Source organism: Nerophis ophidion, linkage group LG24 (assembly GCF_033978795.1).
Source record: "Nerophis ophidion isolate RoL-2023_Sa linkage group LG24, RoL_Noph_v1.0, whole genome shotgun sequence".
NCBI lineage: Eukaryota > Metazoa > Chordata > Actinopteri > Syngnathiformes > Syngnathidae > Nerophis > Nerophis ophidion.
Window position 1 is genome coordinate 23,410,538 of NC_084634.1, and position 22,941 is coordinate 23,433,478.

At 38.5% G+C, this 22,941-nt stretch overlaps 2 protein-coding genes across 2 annotated transcripts in view; both read right to left on the reverse strand.

Moving 5' to 3' along the window:
- Nucleotides 1–22,941, reverse strand: part of LOC133542043 (cannabinoid receptor type 1A) — a 72,140-nt gene that overhangs the window by 16,963 nt on the left and 32,236 nt on the right. The window lies entirely within an intron of this gene.
- Nucleotides 7,138–8,018, reverse strand: LOC133541972 (baculoviral IAP repeat-containing protein 5.2-like). Its single transcript, XM_061885710.1, has 2 exons — nt 7,500–8,018; nt 7,138–7,312 (listed from the first exon to the last, which is right to left on the reverse strand). Exon 1 carries the CDS (start codon nt 7,934–7,936, stop codon nt 7,508–7,510), a length of 429 nt encoding a protein of 142 aa, XP_061741694.1. The 5' UTR covers nt 7,937–8,018; the 3' UTR covers nt 7,138–7,312; nt 7,500–7,507.

The following is a 22,941-nucleotide window of genomic DNA, read 5'->3' on the forward strand; positions in this document are numbered from 1 at the left end:
ACTTTCTTTCTTTATATAAAAATAATAAAGAAACCAAAAAATATTTATAAAATACAAAAAATATATATATATAAAGAAATACACATTAAAAAATGAATAAATAAATCAAAGACACGGTTAGTAACTATTATCCCCAAAGTGTCATTTACCTTTCAGCTGCTATCCGATCAACATCGTATTACAAAAGTACTATAAAGGTAAGGTTAGCGCTGATGCTAGCAATAGCATGTGTCCTGGCTGGTCCACCAACTTAAAACACCAATGTGTGCAAATGTAGAGCAAAATGACAGCTTGGAAAATATTTGGATTGGTGGTTGTCATGAGGGAAATCACATTGCCATGCCAACGCCTGATCAACTCCCTTAACGGTCTGTGTATTATTTCATGATTTGACGTCATAACACATTAATATTTACAAGTTGTGTACATTCCATGACCAAAATGCTTCTTTACTGCTACTTTAAAGCCAAAAACAGTTGCAACTGGAGGACAATGTTAGTGATTGTGTTTTGCTATCTTCCTGAAAAGTGTGCTGTGTCGTGTTCTTATAATAGAACGCCATAATTAAATCTGCAGATTTTAACAAGGTTTTTTTTCTCCGTTTACGTAAGAGCATAAATATTAACAACCTTTTGATGGACAAGCAGAGTCTCACTGAGAACAATTTCCCAGCCGTTACCTGTGATGCTTGTTGTCAGGCGTGTGCAGCGGTGCAGTGACACAAAGCACACAGTGACATTGAACTCCAATTTTTACCATCACTTTTTATTAACACGTGTGTGTGTGTGTGTGTGTGTGTGTGTGTGTGTGTGTGTGTGTGTGTGTGTGTGTGGGCGGGGTTTGAGATCTTGGCTTTCACCAGCAGCCCTACGCAAGATAGTACAGTAACTACAATAACCATGTCATCAATGTAGGGGTCATTTATGACATGCGCACTAATATTTTTTTTATTTTTCGAAAAATTGCCACATTTTACTGGGAATTTTTACCTGTTGGAAAAAAATTTTGAATTTTATTTAGACTTATTTTTTCAACCGATTAAAACTGTTCCAAAATCAAAATACTACTTGCTAATGTTTGTCAGTTGCTAATATGCTAACATTAGCATGACGACATGTTAACACAAGCTTTTTTATTAGCTATTTTTGCAAGTATATACAGTACACCCCAAAGTCCTATATTTTGGTATTTGACACATGCTAACTGTTAGCACGCTGGCTTTTGTCTAGTTTTGCAGGTACACTGTCATACTTTTTGTATACTAGAAACATGCTTATTGTTAGCATGATAGCTTTTAATCTCTCATTTTGCAGGTATACAGCCCACACATAAATGTTGGTATTATACACATGTGTATTGTTAACATGCTAAAATTAGCATGTTAGCTGTTTTTGAAAGTTTGCACCTCAGTTGTATATTTAGATACTTGATGCATACATGTTTTGTTTTTGTTATTTATTAGATTGCAATTTTTGCCATTCCTGATGTGCGTGTCCAGTTTGGTGAGTTTTGAAGCATTTTAAGGGGGTCAAATTACAGCTCAAAGAGGCAAAAATGACATTTTTTGTCACGCCTGTAAATCTGGTTTTATGTTTGATCATGTTTTGTTTTGTTTTCTGGACTCCTGTTCCGTTTTTTCACTTCCTGGTTTGTTTTTGTTACCATGACTACTCATTGATTTTCACCTTGCCCTCAGTTCCTAATTATCACAGCCACTACTTAAGTCATTTTCTTTCTGTCCATCAGTATGGGATTTTTGCATTCTGCCTCATGCCTTCACGCACCCTCGATTATCTTGCAATCCATGCCCCTTGTACCTGTCACAGTAAGTGTTTTTCTGTTAGTTATTCATAGTTCTGCCACAGTGCAAGTTTAAGTTTAGTTCCATGTCGTTCATGCCATCGAGCAGTTGTTTTGTTTTCCTGTTTGTATTTTTGTAGCCAAGTTTTGTACCTCTTTGTGAGCACCCTTAGTTTGTTTATTTTTGTATTTAGAATTCCAAATAAACAACCATGCACTCACAGTCACGTCTGGCTCATCCCGTATTCTCCTTGCATCGAAGAAGCAAAAAACAATCCATGTCCGGGTGTGACATTTTTTAGGAAAATGTTGTTTTGAAGGGTTTTTTGCCTACTTCCTGTTTATTTTTGCTGAAAGAAGTGAGTACAGGAAATCTAGGTCTAAGTCAGACCTACATAGAGGTTTTTGTTTCATGTCTCTACGACATTCCTAACGGAAGTTACAAGTAGTTTTGTAAGTTTTTCTTCCTAGAGCGCAATTTTTATTTTTGGGGTTTGGTTGTTTAATAAGATGGGAAGGTTTGCCATACCGATGTGTGTGTAAAATTTGGTGAGTTTTGAAGAACGTTAAGGGGGTCAAATTACAGCGCGAAGGTGCAAAATAATAAACTAGTGACCATGCTAGCTTTTTTTTTTGTCTAATTTCGAAGGTATACAATCTACAGTAATATTTTGGAACTACATGTATACAAACAGTAGGAATGCTAACATTACTATGTTAGGTTTTTTAAAGCTATATTTTGGTACTTGAAAAATGGTAACTGTTAACATGCTAGTTTTTCTGTCAAATTTTGCAGATTCACAGCTCATTAATATTGGTACTAGACACGTGTGTATTGTGAGCATGCTAACATTAGCATGTTAGCTTTTTTAGAGCTATTTTTGAAGTTACACACCTCAGTCATACGTTTTGGTACTTCAAAAATCTTAACTGTTAGCATGATAGTTGTTTTTTTCTCAAATCTTGCAGGTGTACAGCCCACAGTCATATTTTGGTACGAGATGCATGCATACTGTAAGCATGCCAACGTAAGCTTTTTTAGAGCTATTTTTGACTTTGAGTATTTATTTTGATATTTGATGAATGCTAACTGTTAACATGCTAGCTTTTTTTGTAAATTTACAGATTTACACCCACAGCCATTTTACTTGACACATGCTAACAGCTAGATTTTTAGCAAATTTTGCATGTACACACACATCCGAGTCATATATTTTGGTTCTTGATGCATGCGTACTGTTAGCATACAAACATGTTAGCTTTTTTTTTTTTTTTTTAAGTAAACACCTTAATTAATATATTTTGGTACCTGACAAATACTACCTGTTGTGTCATATTTTCTGGTATCTGACTAACATGCTAACTGTTAGAATTTCAGTTTGGAGAATTTCATGTAAATTTTATCATGAAAGTTAATATTGACTATTGTGCAAGTGGTTAACTTACAGTACTAACAGTTTGACCCTGGAACTGAATGTTTCTATTTTGGGGCTTGGCTAAGATAACAAACGTAAAACGAGTTAAGACTGACCATGTCATGACTTAGACTATGGTGTGGTTTGTTTTCCCGAGGTGCAAAGTGACTGGATCGGACATGATGTCAAGGTAAGGACATATTTTAATCTTAACTCAAAAAATGAACTACAACTACAACGTAAACTATGGACATAAAACAAAACTTGCAAACTTTGGCATGAATAACAAAATTTACGGGGAACGAGAAAAGAGCATGGATCATCAGCAAGGAGCGAGGGTGCGTAGAGGGTGATATCGCCAGGCTGACTGCCTGGCAACTACTGGCTTAAATAGTAGTGTGGTGGTTGAAAACAGGTGTGTGAGTTCAAATGAATCAGGTGCGTGAGTCGTGAGGACAGGGGAACTGATTGGTAGGCATGGAAACAAAACAATGGAGTAAAAATACGGGAACTAATGGAGTCTTGAAGTAATCCAACACAACTAAACAAAACATGATCACAAAGACATGACAGGCCAATAATATATATTTTTTAGGAGTGGTTAGCTTATTTTTACACTAAATGATGGCCAAAGTTTGAGGCTGGAACGTATTATTTCTTTAAAATTAAAACTATGTTTGATCATGTTTGAATGTTGTGACACTTTTCACTGATTGGGTTGTCATGCCAACCTGTTAGTGGGCATGGGATGTAATGGGGAGGTAGAGGTTGATGTACGAGGTGTTAAGTGCTTCCTTCCTCGCCTCCGGCCTCACATTTGTTCTAATGCATCAATTCTTTAGCTTGTTTAAGCATAAAAACATGCCCGGACTTCTAAAAGGCTGAGAATCTCTTAGATTCCACAATCTTTATCCTTGCTGGCATTTTCCTGATCGCCATTTTGAACCCTCTCACCTAAATAGGCTAAAGCGCTGATTAAGGTTCCTACAGGAGACACATCTGCCTGGAAATAAAAGATATGTCACATACGCCTGAAGCAGGTGCAGAGCGGCTCGTATTCCGCCTGCGATACAGTCTCATCACTTTTGATGATATGCTGGCAAATGGCTTCGGGGCCTGATCTGGCACGCCACATTATGGAATCTGAAACAACAGGCTTCTTTAACGTTGTGCAGGCGAAGGACCACCGAACTGATGCAACATGTTTGTTGTATATTAAAGTGCTCATAACACTACCTTGTTATTGCGCAATACCAAGGTATTTTAAATAATAGCAAAAGCTAATAGTTCGCTGGCAAATAGGGCGCTAATCACTAGTTGGTACCTGACACACTGATTGCAGCCTCGCACCCAACTGCTAACTGGATATTAGAGCGCTAATCGCTAGTGGAAAATTAATCTGCTAATCTAGCAACTAGACTGCTAATCGCTAGCTGGCAACTACATGCGAAATCGCTAGGCAGCAACATAGAGTGTGAATTGCTAGCTGTCAACTAGAAAGTTAATCGCCAGCTGAAAATTAAACCGCTAATCTAGCAACTAGACTGCTAATTGCTAGCTGGCAACCTAAATCCTCATCACTAGCTGGCAACTAGATCGCAAATCGGTACCTGTCAATGAGAGCGCAAATCACTAGGCGGCAGCACAGAGCGTGAATCGCTAGAGCATATACATATATATATATATATATGTACACACACACATATATGGATGACAGGGGATGCAAAACAATAACAGTGCAATAGATTTTCATAACATGGTCACTACTGCCTACTTTCTCTTGTTATATTCTTATTTTATTGTTATATTTGTATTCCCATTGTTGCTTTTTATTTTTTATTCTTATTTTAATATTTCTCTATTTTGTTTCCATTTAAACCCCCATTATTTACTTTTTACTTTTTTAAAATTTATCTCAACTCTGTACACTGCTGCTGGAATTTTAATTTTCCTGAAGGAACTCTCCTGAAGGAATCAATAAAGTACTATCCATCTATATACATATGTACACACACACACACACACACACACACACACACACACACACACACACACATACATACATACATATATATATATACATATATATATATACAAACACACATATATATACACATACTGTATATATATATACACATACATACACACACACTCATATATATATATATATATATACAAAGACATATACACACACACACATATATATATATATATATATATATATATATATACACATATATACATATATACATACATACATACAATATGTATATATTAAGAATCAGTTTTTATTAATATTAAAATTGTTATCGATACTGTTTTAAGAAATTTGGATTTTCCTTTTTTAGTATTACATTTAAAGAGTGTTGTATTGGTATGTCTTCTAAATTAAAGTGAAGTGAATATATTTATATAGCGCTTTTGTCTAGTGACTCAAAGCACTTGACATAGTGAAACCCAATATCTAAGTTAAATTTAAACCAGTGTGGGTGACACTGGGAGCAGGTGGGTAAAGTGTCTTGCCCAAGGACACAATGGCAGTGACTAGGATGGCGGAAGCGGGAATCAAACCTGGAACCCTTAAGTTGCTTACATGGCCACTCTACCAACCGAGCTATACAAGCTATATAAATTGCTTTCTAAATTTTTATACTAAGTATTGTAAAGTTGAGATTAAGTTGGAGTTGCTATATTCTATTGTATTAGATTGATTAACATTCTGTGATTTATGTCAATAAAATAAAAATAAAAAGACTTTAGGCCAACACTGCGATTACAAGTCCTCCATCAGCAGCCAAGAGGACCTTTCGTAACCTGTAAACTTGTTTTGAAAATGTTTTATTAAAATCTATATACGAAATAATATATTACGAGAATCATGAAGAATCGACAATTGAATCGAATTGTTACCCTGAGAATCGTGAGGGGGCCAAAGATTCCCGCCTCTACTAAAAAAGTAGCATCATCTTGTTCATCTTTACAGGTTGTCAAATTGTTAAAAAAAATTTCAATGCTAAATATTTTGTCAAACAGATTAACAAAACTATCAATGAAAAAAAACGCGATTTCTTTTTGTCACTTTTCTGAATCGATTCACAATATTTTTTTTAGGTAATCTCCGCCCCTATGCGGCCTACGTCAGCAGCTGAGAGCTTTTGTTCAAATTGTTTTGTTATAATTGAGAATCGGTTTCAATCAAGTATCAAGTTTGAATCGAAATGTCACCACACAGAGTCAGAAGCGAATAGAGTTTTTGTAAGACTACCACCCATCCATCCATCCATTTTCTACCGCTTGTCCCTTTGGGGGTGGTGGGGGGTGCTAGAGCCTATCTCAGCTGCATTTGGGTGGAAGGCGGTGTACACCCTGGACAAGTCACATCCTCATTCCAGGGCCAACACAGACAGACAACATTTACACTCACATTCACACACTAGGGACAAATTACTGTTGCCAATCAACCTATCCCCAGGTGCATGTCTTTGGAAGTGGGAGGAAGCCGGAGTACCCGGAAGGAATCCAAGCATTCACGGGGAGAACATGCAAACTCCACACAGAAAGATCCCGAGCCCGGGATTGAATTCAGGACTACTCAGGTCCTTTGAATTGTGAGGCACATGCACTAACCCCTCTTCCACCGTGCTGCCCAGACTCCCACCAATAAAACCTATTCTGTGCAATCTCTAAACATCTCAACATGCCAAATGAACATCATTTCCAAACGGTTCTTCTTCTATGGTTTTCACCACCTTTCTGGGGCGGTGCCACTCTAACTTCACAATGCCACCAACTCAAGTTGTGGCCTCTCAAAAAAGGAGGACTTCAGTAAATGATAAATAAATAAATAAATGGGTTGTACTTGTATAGCGCTTTTCTACCTTCAAGGTACTCAAAGCGCTTTGACACTACTTCCACATACCCATTCACACACTGATGGAGGGAGCTGCCATGCAAGGCGCCAACCAGGACCCATCAGGAGCAAGGGTGAAGTGTCTTGCTCAGGACACAACGGACGTGACGAAGTTGGTACTAGGTGGGAATTGAACCAGGGACCCTCGGGTTGTGCACGGCCACTCTTCCACTGCGCCACGCCGTCCCTACATGAAAACTTATATGGGTAATCAAATATGGTAAAAAAAACATGCACTGAGACCGCACTAAGTAAACCTTAAACTGAAAGGTACAATGTATAAGTAAAATAAAAAATACCGTCCACAATTTACGAATAAAAACGGCAAAGTATAGCTAACACAAAACAAATGCTGTACATATTTACATACACACCCAATGTCTTATTTGCCCATTTCCATCTTGAGAATTTCCGATTTCACCAATCTTGCAGCCACCTCAAACTTGTCGACGGCCTCGTTACAGTTTTTGCTGATGAGGCGCTTGTGCCTCGCCTGGTGGAGCTTCAAGAACTCGTTCAAAGGCAGCTCCTCTACTTTCTTCTTCAGGGCCAAGAAGTGACACGAGGGTGAATGCGATTTGTGCTCTTTCTGTGGGTCATCGTCCGGCTCCCAGCCCTCCAACTCCTTGAGGCAGAAGAAACACGTGGCAGCATCCGGGCTGTTGTCGACAGGCGTGTAAATGAAGCCAGCCTTTGCCATGTTTTCCGGTGTGCAGGCGCAGTCTTCGTCAAATGGCCACCCTTCAAAAGTTTTTAACCTATTCTCGCAAAAGTACATCTTAAATGTATCACTTTCGTTAAAAAGCTCCATTTGCGGATAAAAGTTGTAAAAATGGCAAAAAAACAACAACACACAAGCAAAGCGATTTCAAATAGCCGACAGTTTTCCTGAAAATGTTTTGATTGGAAAAAAACAAAAACAAAAAGCAGCTCATCCAGCCAGGTTTTATTCCAAAAAACCACAACAACAACAACTGCCATTTCTCCGAACTCATTTATGGTCGCTTTCCTACCCTTGTTATTGAAGAAGAGGACGCCCATTTTCCATTTCAAACACACGCCATCATCCTCTCTCGCACTTACTGGTCGCACTTCCAGTGGATTGGCGACGTGCGGCGTGTTGCTTCAAGGTCTCATCTCGTATTCAAAGGAGCGAGCTTTCGCCTGCAAGTCACCTTTGATGAAAAGCTCTCACAAAAAAACAGGCGGCAAAACAAGGCGTGAGGTTAACTCTCACGTGTGCAAAGCGTACTTGGCAACAAAATATCCTCCATTCATATTCACTCTAATTGAGTTTAATACTGCTTCAGATGGAAAAATTCATACTAATCAGTCCCGCTATGATTTCTACAGGAAGTTGAGGCAAAAGTTGCAATGGTTTTTTCACCCCCAGAACACATCAAATCCACTTGCAATTTTGAGAATTTGCTAGCAATATTTGAGGTGTTCCTTGTATAATTTTTACATACCGGACCATAGGGCGCACCGGATTATAAGGCACACTGCCGATGACTATTCCGGACCAGGCTTGAAGGCAGGGACATATTTATTAATCTAGACTCAAGGATACAAAAACTGACACTTAGACAGAACTATGGACAAGAAACAAAAACTCACGAACTGTGGCATGAATAAACAAAACTTACTTGGCCAAAGCATGAAGCGAACAATCGCATGAAAACAAGCGTGAACCTGTGGCATGAAACGAGCATGAAACAATCAGTACAGAGCAACATGAACTAAGCTTGAAAGGAGCAATGTTGCCAAGACGACTAACTGGCATAACAGGCTTAAATATTAGTCTCTGATTAGAGCAGGTGCGTGATCCGAACACATGAGGCAGGTGAAACTAATGAGTCGTCATGGAAACTAAAACAAACAGGGATGCACCAAAACAGGAACTATCCATCCATCCATTTTCTACCCCTTGTCCCTTTTGTGGCCTCCCGCTGTCGTCCGCATATTGTGAACATGACAAAGCAATTTTAGCTACCTGCTGCCACCTACTGATATGGAAGAGTGTTACACGGTTACTCTAACAAGCTCTAGACATTTTTCAGTGTGCAGGATGCACCGTTTTGTGGGTGGTCTTATTTACGTGGCTCACCTTCGGCCTCCCCGTCATCTTTGTTGTAGCGGTGTAGCGTGCAAGGACGGGAGTTGAAGAAGTGTCAAAACATGGCGCTAACTGTTTTAATGACATTCAGACTTTACTTAAATCAACAACGGAGCAGCATCTCCTCATCAGGACACAACAACACCAGAAATGTGTCCCGTGAAAAACAGTCACTATACCGGTATGTTTTAGCGCTTTCATGGCAAGTTTACTGACAGATATGAGTAAGAACTTAACACTACTTTGTATTAGAAATGGCAACAGCGGAGGATGAATGTCCCATAACAAGAAGATAGAGAAAAAGAAGAAGCTTATCGACTACCGTGTCTACACAGACTGCAAAGGCGGACGCGCGCTAATTTTCAGGATTTATGCAGATCCCAAATACAGATCAGCAGGTACCAGAAGGTAAGAAAAGTTGCTTTTGCATAATGTTGCAATACAAATCGCCAGATAATATGTATATACCTCGGTTGGTAGAGTGGCCGTGTCAGCAACCTGACGGTTGCAGGTTCGATTCCCGCTTCCACCATCCTAGTCACTGCTGTTGTGTCCTTGGGCAAGACACTTTACTCCCTGCTCCCAGTGCCACCCACACTGGTTTAAATGTAACTTAGATATTGGGTGTCACTATGTAAAGTGCTTTGAGTCACTAGAGAAAAAGCGCTATATAAATATGATTCACTAATACACACACCATAATAATATTTGTATTTTGAAGCACGGCACAATCCAGCAAGCGGTGCGGCTTCATAGCTTACCAAAGTCGTACTAAAACATTTTGATGGATTTTGAGCGCCGTGTGTAATGTTCAAAATTTTCAACGGAACATTTAAAATGTTGGTGTTGTTTACTTGAGACCCTTCATTGTGCAGTCTACACTTATCTCTTACGTGTGACTGCCATCTACTGGTCACACTTATTACACCATGTACCAAATATAATAGCTTTGAGGTCGGTCAGCTCAACCAAACTTATTTCTTATATTTGGCCCACCGGGTCATAGGACGCGGTGTCGACTTTTGAGAAAAAAGAAGGGTTTTAAGTGCGCCTTATCGTCTGGAAAATACGGTAATTAGGAAAACACATACTGTGTTGATGTTTTGCTCGTTTTATACCACACAGATTTACAAGCAGACACTAGATGGCAGTAAAAGAACATACTCAGCTTTAGAGATGGGTACCATTCACATTTAAAGTGAGACTGTAACAAATTTCTATACTTTTTTGTGTGTTGATGAATATTAATCACTTTTAATTATTTTTTTTTTTTATTTCAACATTTAAAGATAAACTGATTCTGATAACTACTGTGCAGTTTTTACATTTATTTTAATTTATGATCTCATTTGTATGTAAGACATTAAGTCCAATATTGCAAAAACTGTACTTTATGGTGTGGTGCACCGTTGCGCCCTACAAAGTGTTAATATTGTAAGTATTGTACTCTTTACGCACCAGCTGTTTAATGGTAATGTGCATATTGGTTGTAGTTTTCTTTAACAAATTTGGATGTGTTAACATTGCCATGCAAAATGGCTAATGCTAATGCAAAGGCAAAGCCAATGTATATTAGCATTAAGCTAGCGCATTTTTGAAAAAGTGGAGCCTTACTTACGTTGGGAGCATTTGAGTCAATTTTCCTAGCTGGCATTGAAAACGGCAACATTAACTGGAGGTAGTTTGGCTGACTCCATTTATCGGTGCTGCTGGAGTGATCGCTAAGTGTCAAAGTGCAACTCGGGTACTGTAAAAAGGCACCTTTGGATTTTGGTGCCAAAAAAGTACCAGATTTGGTACCCATCCATACTCAGATCTCATTAATATTAATAATAAGAATAATAATAATAATAACAATAATAACTTGTCACATTACTGTACTCTTTCAGTTCATCATTATTAATAAGTCAATACAATACACCGAAAAGGAATCTGAATGCTAAAAATCTGAACTAAAATGCTAGCAGTTAGCGCGTAACAAAATATATAACTCTTAGGTGTGTATCTGTAGAATCAGCTAAAAAAACCAGTATGCTACCAGGCTAATGCTAGCAAGCTAACCCATCTCGAGTACCAAAATATGCCTTGGAGGTTTACATCTGCCAAATTACTTAAAAGAGCTCACAATTTTTGTTGGTGAAAGGATGAGAGATATTTAATCACACTTCAACATCTCTATTATGAAAATGATGTCTTTTTGTTAGGTCAGTATTGCAAATAAGATTTTTAATTGATTTACTCTGGATAGATAAAGCTCAAATGAATTTATAAATACATGAACTAAGAAGTACATTTTTTATACTACATTAGATAGATAGATAGATAGATAGATAGATAGATAGATAGATAGATAGATAGATAGATAGATAGATAGATAGATAGATAGATAGTGAAGTGAAGTGAATTATGTTTGTATAGCGCTTTTCTCTATTGACTCAAAGCGCTTTACATTGTGAAACCCACTATCTAAGTTACATTTAAACCAGTGTGGGTGGCACTGGGAGCAGGTGGGTGAAGTGTCTTACCCAAGGACACAACGGCAGTGACTAGGATGGCGGACGCGGGAATCGAACATGGAACTCTCAAAATGCTGGCACGGCCACTCTACCAACCAAGCTATGCCGTGAGTAATTGCCATGTGTATGCGTTGTTATGGGTTGCGAGAGCGGTCGCTCCTTTGCATCGGTTTCAGCAGGCGTTTGTTCTCCAAATAAACAACATCTCTGATCATCGATCCACGGTTATTATTACTCCTATTAAATTAAACTGATCAAAAAAACCGAGACTGATAACCACACGCTGATCAAATTATAGACCGACTAGCGTTAGCTTGCTAGCTAGCTTAAATGCTAACATGTAAACAAGAGACATTAACTTCTTTCCCCATCATATCCCAATGTAAACTGGTGTAAACACATTACTGTCTAAACCAGGGGTCCCCAAACTACAGCCCGGAAGCGGCCTGTAGGAAGTCGCAAATTATTAGTATTATTATTTTTTTTTTTAATCTGTCCATTCGAGGCCATCTATTAATCCATTTTCTACCACTTGTTAAAGATTGGTCTCCTATCCAAATTGTATAAAAATTAATTTTCCCATCAATAACGTGACATCATCGCGCTTTATATAAAATATATATCCATCCATCCATTATCTACCGCTTATTTCCTTTTGGGGTCGGGGGGGGGTGCTGGCGCCTATCTCAGCTACAATCGGGCGGAAGGCAGGGTACACCCTATATATAAAATATCCATCCATCCATCCATTTTCTACCGCTTATTCCCTTTCGGGGTCGCGGGGGGCGCTGGCGCCTATCTCAGCTACAACCGGGCGGAAGGCAGGGTACACCCTATATATAAAATATATGTTTATAGATATATAATTTTTTTATTAGATGGATAGATAGATAGATAGATAGATAGATAGATAGATAGATAATACTTTATTGATTCCTTTAGGAGAGTTGGAAGTCTGTCTGAGCTACACAGGAGGGCGACATACGTTCTGGAAAGACAGTTGGTCAGAGACAAATTCAATCGCCGATTGTCCAAAATATGTGAGGAAGTTGCAAGCACCGGACAACGCTTTGCGGGGGTTGGTTGAATTTGCGTGACATCACAAATCCCTGGAAGGAAATATTTTGCTTCTGGTGATTTTGAACCAGTCTGTTTACAACACAGTTTTGTTTTTAATTGATTTTTAACGCGAGTTAAAAGGTGTGAAATTTTGCTGCATGCTTTAAGAGGGGAAAAGTGGTAAGATCTGGTGGACATGTATAGAAAAATAAATATTGAAGACCAGTACCGGGGTCCAAATTGTAACGTAAACAAAGGGATTGCTTTGGTTGATATTGAGATCATTTTTCTAATCGGAAATTTTTGTTGTGACATACAAATTTTAGGGTAATTTAAGGAACAAAGATGACAATGTTTTACCTTATTCAAATCTGATCTGGGTTGTATGCTGCTGATTCCGTTAGCAATCATCCATGAGTGAGATTGGCCGATACCAACACCGATACCAATCACTAGTATGACTTGTACGAAACCCAAACCCAGTGAAGTTGGCACGTTGTGTAAATGGTAAATAAAAACAGAATACAATGATTTGCAAATCCTTTTCAACCTATATTCAACTGAATAGACTGCAAAGACAAGATACCTAACGTTCTGACTGTAAAACTTTATTTTTTGCAAATATTTGCTCATTTGGAATTTGATGCCTGCAACATGTTTCAAAAAGGCTGGAACAAGTGGCAAAAAAGATTGAGAAAGTTGAGGAATGCTCATCAAACACTTATTTGGAACATCCCACAGGTGAACAGGCTAATTGAGAAAGGTGGGTGCCATGGTTGGGTATAAAAGCAGCGTCCATTCACAAACAGGAATGGGGCAAGGGTCACCACTTTGTGAACAAATTGTACAACAGTTGAGGAACAACATTTCTCAATGAGCTATTGCAAGGACTTTAGGGATTTCACCATATACGGTCCGTAAAATCATCAAAGGTTCAGAGAATCTGAAGAAATCACTGCACGTAAGCGATAATATTATGGACCTTTGGTCCCTCAGACAACCTCTGTGTGTAAAGGATATCACCAGATGGGCTCAGGAACACGTCAGAAAACCACTGTCAGTAACTACAGTTTGTCGCTACATCTGTAAGTGCAAGTCAAAACTCTACTATGCAAAGTGAAAGCTATTTATCAACAACACCCAGAGACGCCGCCGACTTCGCTGGGCCCGAGCACATCTAAGATGGACTGATGCAAAGTGGAAAAGTGTTCTGTGGTCTGACGAGTCCACATTTCAAAGAGTTTTTGGAAACTGTGGACGTGGTGTCCTCCGGACTGAAGAACAAAAGAACCATTTGGATTCTCAGTTGGAACATTAAAAATTTTCAATTGAGTATATGTTGAAAAGGATTTACAAATCGTGGTATTCTGTTTTTATTTACGAATTGCACAATGTACCAACTTCGGTGGTTTTGAAAATTTTTCAGTGTATTTAAGTTGAGTGCTATCAACACCGTTTTTAAACTGGTTCTTTTTCCTCTGTGTGTAAAGTGTTCATAATAATAATAATAATAATGATAATAGATTTTATTTGTAAAAAGCACTTTACGTTGAGCAAACAACCTCAAAGTGCCACAGTGTAAAAAAAAATAGTAATAATAAAAATAAATAAAATATAAAACTAGAAACAGCCCAAAAGCTACAACCAGCATGCATGTCTATAGAAAAGTTTTTTTTAAAAGATGGGTTTTTAAGCCTTTTTTAAAAGCATCCACAGTCTGAGGTGCCCTCAGGTGGTCAGGGAGAGCGTTCCACGGACTGGGAGCAGCGGAGCAGAAAGCCCGGTCTCCCATTGTTCGAAGCTTTGTCCGTGGAGGTTAGAGGAGGTTAGCCTGTATGGAGCGGAGGTGTCGTGTGGAGGCTTTGGGAGTGAGCAGTTCCTTGAGGTAGAGGGGGGCATTTCCATGGAGGCACTGGTGAGTTAGTAGGGAGATTTTGAATTCAATCCTGAATGAATGGAACAGGAAGCCAGTGAAGGGATTTGAGAGTTAGTGTGATGTGGTCATGTTTCCGCACTCTCATCAGGATCCTCGCAGCACTATTTTGTATGTACTGCAGCTTCTGGTTGTTCTTGCTGGGGATCCTGACAAGAAGAGCGTTGCAGTAGTCGAGCCTGGAGGAGACAAAGGCGTGGACGAGCCTCTCTGTTCGGCCTCGTCCTACAGTAGTAAAGCTACTTAAGATACTAAGATATGCAGTTTATTTGCCGTAATGAATGTGAATAATATTAGCTCAGAGGAGCGGCTCCACACTGTGTATGGAGTAGGGTTGTACGGTATACCGGTATTAGTGTAGAACCGCAATACTAATGAATCATATTCGGTACTGTACTGCCTCTGAAAAGTACTTTCACTCTAATTGAGTTTAATGCGCGAGCATGTTTGGTAGCGCACACACATGGAGTACTTACAAGCAGACAGTGTGTAAACAGAAAAGGAAGAATGGACGCTTTTTGGCTTATAAACTAACGATAAAAGTTACGTTATAACATTGAAATGCCTACCGGCAGAGGTGCTTTAAGACATAGCCAGCAAGCTAGCGGCAGTGCTTTAGCTACTTCTAAGTCACTAGTCCTCTCCTCCATGGCGACAAATAAAGTAAGTTTCTTGCAAGTATCATCCCTGCAGGACAAAGAATATACATGCTTCACTGCACACTGTAGCTCACCGGCATCAAAATGTAAACAAATGCCATTGGTGGATCTACACCTGACATCCACTGTAATGATACCAAGTACAGGGGCATATCTCGTCGATACTATTGCATCGATATTTTTTGGCATGACAATATCTTCTTTTGTTTTTTAAAAATGTATCTAATGTTTATAAACTCAGGAAAAATGTCCCTGGACACATGAGGACTTTTAATATGGTCCTCGAACGACTTGGTATTGGATTGATAGTCAAATTTGAGGTATCATCCAAAACTAATGTAAAGTAACCAAACAACAGAAGAATAAATGATTAGTACATTTTAACAGAAGTGTAGATAGAACATGTTAAAAGACAAAGTAAGCATATATTAACAGTAAATGAACAAGTAGATTAAGAATACATTTTTTACTGCTTGTCCTTAATAATGTTGACAAAATAATAGAATGGAAAATGACAACATAATACTGCATATGTCAGAAGCTAAATAAGAAGCCTTTGTTTACTTACTACTAAAAGACAAGTTGTCTTGTATGTTCACAATTTTATTTAAGGACAAACTTGCAATAAGAAATATTTGATTAATGTACAATAAAAATGTTTTTAAATAAAGCCAATGATGCACTTTTTTGTGGTCCCCTTTCTTTAGAAAAGTATCGAAAAGTACTGAAAAGTATCGAAATGATTTTGGTAACGGTACCGGTACCAAATTATCAGTATCAGGACACCACTAGCCGCTTTTCAGGACTAAAAATAAACACTGTCAGCCAGAGGGGATCGGTGTTTGTAATCGGTATTAAAGACCTACTGAAACCCACTACTACCGACCACGCAGTCTTATAGTTTATATATCAATGATGAAATATTAACATTGCAACACATGCCAATACGACCGGTTTAGTTTACTAAATTGCAATTTTAAATTTCCCGCGGAGTTTCTTGTTGAAAACGTCGCGGAATGATGACGCGTATGATGACACATGTTTGTGACGTTACTGGTTGGAGGGACATATTAGCCAGCACCACTTGCGGCTAAAAGTCGTCTCTTTTCATCGCATAATTACACAGTAATTTGGACATCTGTGTTGCTGAATCTTTTGCAATTTGTTCATTTAATAATGGAGACTATAAAGAAGAAAGCTGTTGGTGGAAAGCGGTGGATTGCAGCTGTCTTTAGCACAGAAACACAGCCGGTGTTTCTTTGTTTGTTGTGAAGCGGTCAAGCGAACATGTTTCTCTACGTCAACCAGCATGTTTTTGGATGGGAAAATTGTGATATTAAGTCTTACCTTACATCAGTGGATTATGGGGCTTCCTCCTACAGTAGCTGTCAAAAAAAGGCAGCTTTGAGCTTGGCTCCTCGGCTTCTCCGCAGGCATCCGACTTCGAGGTATGTCTTTACAATCTCACTAAAACACTATTAAAACAATAAGCAGATAAGGGATCTTCCAGAATTATCCAGTAAATGTGTCTAATTAAATATGAAACGCTCACACTGCCACCGCCCGGAGCAGTCACTTTTAATTTTTCATTTTTCTAGTCCTTCACTATCAATATCCTCATCCACGAATCTTTCATCCTTGCTCAAATTAATTGGGAAATTGTCGCTTTCTCGGTCCGAATTGCTCTTACTGCTGGTGGCTCCCATTATAAACAATGTGAGGATGGGAAAAGCCTTCACACCGGTGACGTCACACGCACATCGTGTGCTACTTCCGGTAAAGGCAAGGCTTTTTTATTAGCGACCAAAAGTTGCAAACTTTATCGTCAATGTTCTCTACTAATTCCTTTCAGAAAAATATGGCAATATCGCAAAATGATCAAGTATGACACATAGAATAGACCTGCTATCCCCGTTTAAATAAGAAAATCTCATTTCAGTAGGCCTTTAAAAAGGCATTGATCGGCAAATCCTCATCTAACACATAAATATCCTCTGGCAACACGAGTCAATAAAAAATATAACTTTTAATGGTTAATACTACTTTTGCATGCTACTGTAAATATATTTAATACTGTATTCCACAGTTGAATTAAAACATTTTTTATGTCTATGTTATTCTCCTTTATTTATATAGATAAAGTACATTTTAGGCACTTGATTAAACTGCTCTGATGGTTCCTTGCCTGATTAATGGTTAAAAGTTGATGCTTTTAAAGATTCAACATTAACATTGACAGTTGATCCCCAATCAGCTGGCCGCCATCAACTCGGCGTCCATCTGTCCAGAAGGAGCAATTGTCACTTGTGCAGTTTGGACAAGGACCAGCACCCTCGGACTTTAAGAACCCCGACGGGACTAGGAAGGCAGCAGCTGCCCCCCTGCTGGGAGGGCAGCTGGTCAGGAGGTCTCCTGTGGGCGCGTCGTGTCGAAGGTGCTATCCATACCAGCATGGCCGACCTTGCAGCGAGGCCGCGATGTGCGAGAGGACTGTTTGTTCCATCTGAGCTGGGAATACGCCAGGCTGGAATTCATTAAGTCAAATCTCTTCAATAATAGAACCAAAGTAAACAGAATGTTGACGGATGATTAGAGTGCAGTCACAGGGATTGTTCTGTAGATCATTTCCACAAACGCACGCACGCACACACACCCACACACACACACAATGCCTCCCTCTTTAGGACTGCGATTTCTAGGCATAAAAAGATTTCTATTTACAACATCAATAATATATACATACTATGCAAATATAAAAAAGCGTTGTAAAAAATGAGTTGGAATTTCACTGTCATGATCCGCTGCTCGGGTCATGACATATTCTGGTTTTGTTCTGTTTTGTATATCACATCCTGTTTGTTATTTGACTTCCTTAGTTCCTGGTGGCACTTCATGTTTTGTTCCGTTGCCTAGTTACGTATTTGTGTCACCTGCCTTGTTTCTCACGCGCACCTGCTTTTTGATTACCTCCCTATTTAAGCCTGCCGTTGTTTGCCATTCGGCAGTGTAAAACTTGCTTTCCATGCAAAAGGTGACGTCGCTATCCCGCATTGTGGTAACTACATTTTGAACTCGATTAGCTTCAATGCTATTAATTTGTTTATTTTCCTAGCTCACATGCTAGCGTCCTTAGTTCTTTCTAGCTCGCATGCTAGTTCTGGTGGTTTTGATTGTTAGTGCCTTCGTGCAAGTATTTTTGTTCTTAGTTTGTTCTTTAGTATATAATAAATCATCGTCCTTACCTTCACGCTGTGTTACATTCCGCTTGCATCCACGAGAGAACGCAACCGCACCGCGATGCCAGCAAAGCGTCACATTCACAAGAAAAAGGTCCCAATTTCACAAGAAAAACGTAGAATTTTGGCAGTATTCTGATAAAAGTCCTGATTTTCCTCAACGCAAGTCCAAATGTTACAAGAAAAACTGTATATTTTTGCAATATCATGATTAAAGTTGAAATTTTACTCACTAACAGTCGGAATTTTGCAAGAAAAGCTTGAAATGTTGGCTAACTTATGAAAACAGTGGTCATTTTACCCGATAAAAGTCACAATTTTATAAGACAACTTAAAAATGTTGGCAATATTATAATATTAATTGGAATGTTAATTGGCAAAATTATAACAAAAGTAATAATTATGGCAGAAGTCATAATTTTACTCAAAAATTGTCATTATTTTTCAAGAAGAACAAAAAAAATGGCAATACTGTGAGAAAAGTCCATATTTTATGACAAATCTCATTTTGCATTAAAAAGTAATAATTTTCCATATTTCCATAAAGTAATGATTTTATGAGGAAAATATTGCAATATTACAGAAACAGATGGAGTATGAGAAATTGTTCCCAATTTTATAAGAAAAAAGTCTACACATTGAATTTTTTTGGGGGGGAATTTTTTGTTTGTAATTGGTTTTAAATCTTCATTATTTACTTCAAGCGGTTACAGTATGTCTCAATATACCTATTTATTTTCATTTTTTTAAATTAATTTTGGCCAACGGGAGCGCATTTCAATTTCTTACACACACTTGTTATTACATATGTTGGCCAGACGAGGAGCACTTCAAATTTTTACACACACTTGTTATTTCATATGTTGACCAGAGGGGGAGCACTTTTAAAAGCGACACAGTCAATTTGAAAAATCCTTCCTTTTTGGGACCACCCTAATTTTGATAGATTTCACCACCAGGGGTGCAAATGAGACATTCTCTATTCGATGCCATGGTTTTTCGTATTGGGACCATGATTTATGTCCGAACCTGTTCACCGGTCCTCATATGGACTGTACTTTTTCTTGTTGATGTCTCAAGAAGGGTAGAAATACAAGAGAACACACACACACACACACACACACACACACACACACACACACACACACACACACACACACACACACACACACACACACACACACACCTGGAAAAGCCTTTCGTCATTTCGGTTTAGGGTTCATTACGTGGAGTGAAATCTTTAACAAATTATTTGCTACTTGTAAAATTGTATTTCTAATAATTTAATTTTAGTAGCTATTTACTTATATTTAGCCATTGACTTCGTTAACATCATCATCTTAAATATTTATATTTTGTCTTTTCTAGTGATCAAAGTGATCATAAAAAATATTGTTTTAGATACTCTGCAACATGCCCAGAATGCTTAATTTAAGAAATACGAGTTGACTAATGCTTGTTTTCAAAATAAAATACTTATTTCTATCTTTAACGTCTTGCTAGTTTCTCGATATACACATCTTGATTTAGGATGTCTATCAGTGATCCTAATGAGCTACATGGAGAGATAATTCACACATTTTTAGTATTTCTACCCAAAATTTTGTCAGCTCTTTTTGGCAGCAACCTACTCTGAGCCAATGTAGGAAATTATTCATCTGAGTTCCTTCACGGAACAATATTGCAGTCTAAACAGCACATTTGTTCAAATAAACATGTGTCTAATAACTGTAGCTGTATATCACTTGCAGATATAAAGGTTTAGAAAGTATCCAGTAACAAACGTGTCCGCATCATGACCTTAAATTCATAAATTATTGTGGCCACTATGTGTCGCTTCAACCTAAAAACAGCGTAAATCCATTCCGGATGAGGAATGGCCACCGAATCCAGTACTTTTACGTTTAATATGAAATAACAATAATAATAAAGCACTTTCTGGCTAAATGTATTTGTTGTTTCAATGTTGTGTTGTACACTTTAATGTTTGAATCAAAATATGTTCTGGCCACTTGTTTTGTGGCTTTCAAAAAAAAATACTGAAATATGTTCTCGTCACATTGACTTACAATTTCAAGGCAAGTTATGTTAGTAAATATATAATAATCAAAAACAGTTGTCTGCATGTGGCCTGGCATGGCATTTTTAGTGGCCCCGCCGCATCATTTAAAGTGTTAATTTGGCCTGCTACATCATTTAAAGTGTTAAAGTGGCCCAGCACATCATTTGAAGTGACCCCGCCACGTTTTTTAAAGAGTTAAAGGCCTACTGAAACCCACTACTACCAACCACGCAGTCTGATAGTTTATATATCAATGATGAAATATTAACATTGCAACACATGCCAATACGGCCTTTTTAGTTTACTAAATTACAATTTTAAATTTCCTGTTGAAAACGTCGCGGAATGATGACGCGTATGATGTTTGTGACGTTATTGGTTGGAGGGGACATATTAGCCAGCACCAATTGCGGCTAAAAGTCGTCTCTTTTCATCGCGCAATTACACAGTATTTTGGACATCTGTGTTGCTGAATCTTTTGCAATTTGTTCAATTAATATTGGAGAAGTCAAAGTAGAAAGATGGAGGTGGGAAGCTTTAGCCTAGAGCCACACAAACACACGGTGTTTCCTTGTTTAAAATTCTCGGAGGTGAAGCTTTAGTATGGATCAGAGCGGTCAAGCGAACATGGATCGCGACCACTTGTCAACCAACAGGTTTCGGTGAGAAAATTGTGGTAAAAAGTCGCCTTTTACCAGAGATCAGCTGAGCTTGCGCCGTCCATGCAGCCGCCGTGACTTCACTCAAGAGACTGGCGTCAACACACCAGTGGACACACCCCTCCGACTATCAGGTACTATTTAACTCACTAAAACACTTGCAACACAATAGAAAGATAAGGGATTTCCCAGAATTATCCTAGTAAATGTGTCTAAAAACATCTGAATCGCTCCCATTATTTTTTTTTTCTTTTTCTAGTCCTTCACTATCAATATCCTCATCCACAAATCTTTCATCCTCGCTCAAATTAATGAGGAAATTGTCGCTTTCTCCGTCCGAATAGCTCTTGATGCTGGAGGCTCACATTATAAACAATGTGAGGATGTGAGGAGCCCTCACACCGGTGACGTCATCGTCTGCTACTTCCGGTAAAGGCAAGGCTTTTTTATTAGCGACCAAAAGTTGCGAACTTTATCGTGGATGTTCCTTACTAAATCCTTTCAGCAAAAATCGGGCAATTTCGTGAAATGATCAAGTATGACACATAGAATTGACCTGCTATCCCTGTTTAAATAAGAAAATCTCATTTCAGTAGGCCTTTAAAGTGATAAATTGACCCGCATCATCATTTCAAGCGTTAAAGTGGCCCACCACGTCACTTGAAGCTTACCGCCACATCATTTGAAGTGTTAATGTGGCCCGGCACGTCATTTGAAGCGGACCGCCACGTCACTCAAAACTGCCCGCTACATCATTTAAAGTGTTAAAGTGGCCCCTCACATCGTTTAAAGTTGCCCGCAACATCCTTGAAAGTGTTAATGTGGCCCGGCATGTCATCTTAAGTGACCCGCCACATCATTTAAAGTGCTAAATTGGCCTGCTACATCATTTAAAGTGTTAAAGTGGACCACCACATCATTTGAAATGACCTGGCATATCATTTGAAGTGGTCCCGCCACGTTTCTTCAATAGTTAAATTGGCCTGCTACATATTTGACGTGTTAAACGGCATGGCACGTCATTTGAAGTGGACCTGCCACATCATTTGAAGTGGCCCGGCACGCCATTTGAAGCAGCAAGCCACGTCACTTAATACGGCCCGCCACATCTGGCCTGCAAAAGACTGGAAATAAAACACTTTCTGCCTCAATATATTGTATACATTCTTTTAGAGCAGGGAAACCTGCCAAAGAGGCTTGTAGGGATGATCTTTTTTCTTCCCTAACATATATTTCGCTCTACCCCGGTATTGTGCACTATATAACGGATAAAAAACAGAAACCTTGACTATATTCTTTCAATATACTATATATTATTATGTGCCTGTGTTCTACACTTTGGTAATTGATTAAAAAGATAGCCAAGCTATTTTTATTGGTACCAAAAATGAATACTGAAATATCTACTTGTCATCTTGACTTACTATTTCGAATCTAGTTATCCTTTAATATGTTAGAAAAAACATAATCTAAAACAATTGCCTGGTTACCAGATATGGCGCAAAAGACTGGTGAAATGTATTTGTTGTTTCAGTTTTGATGAACAAATGTACTGCATTCCTTCATTCAATATTTG

Bases quoted from the DNA above. Each gene is read 5' to 3' on its own strand.
- LOC133541972 (XM_061885710.1), bottom strand. From the start codon at position 7,936: ATGGAGCTTTTTAACGAAAGTGATACATTTAAGATGTACTTTTGCGAG.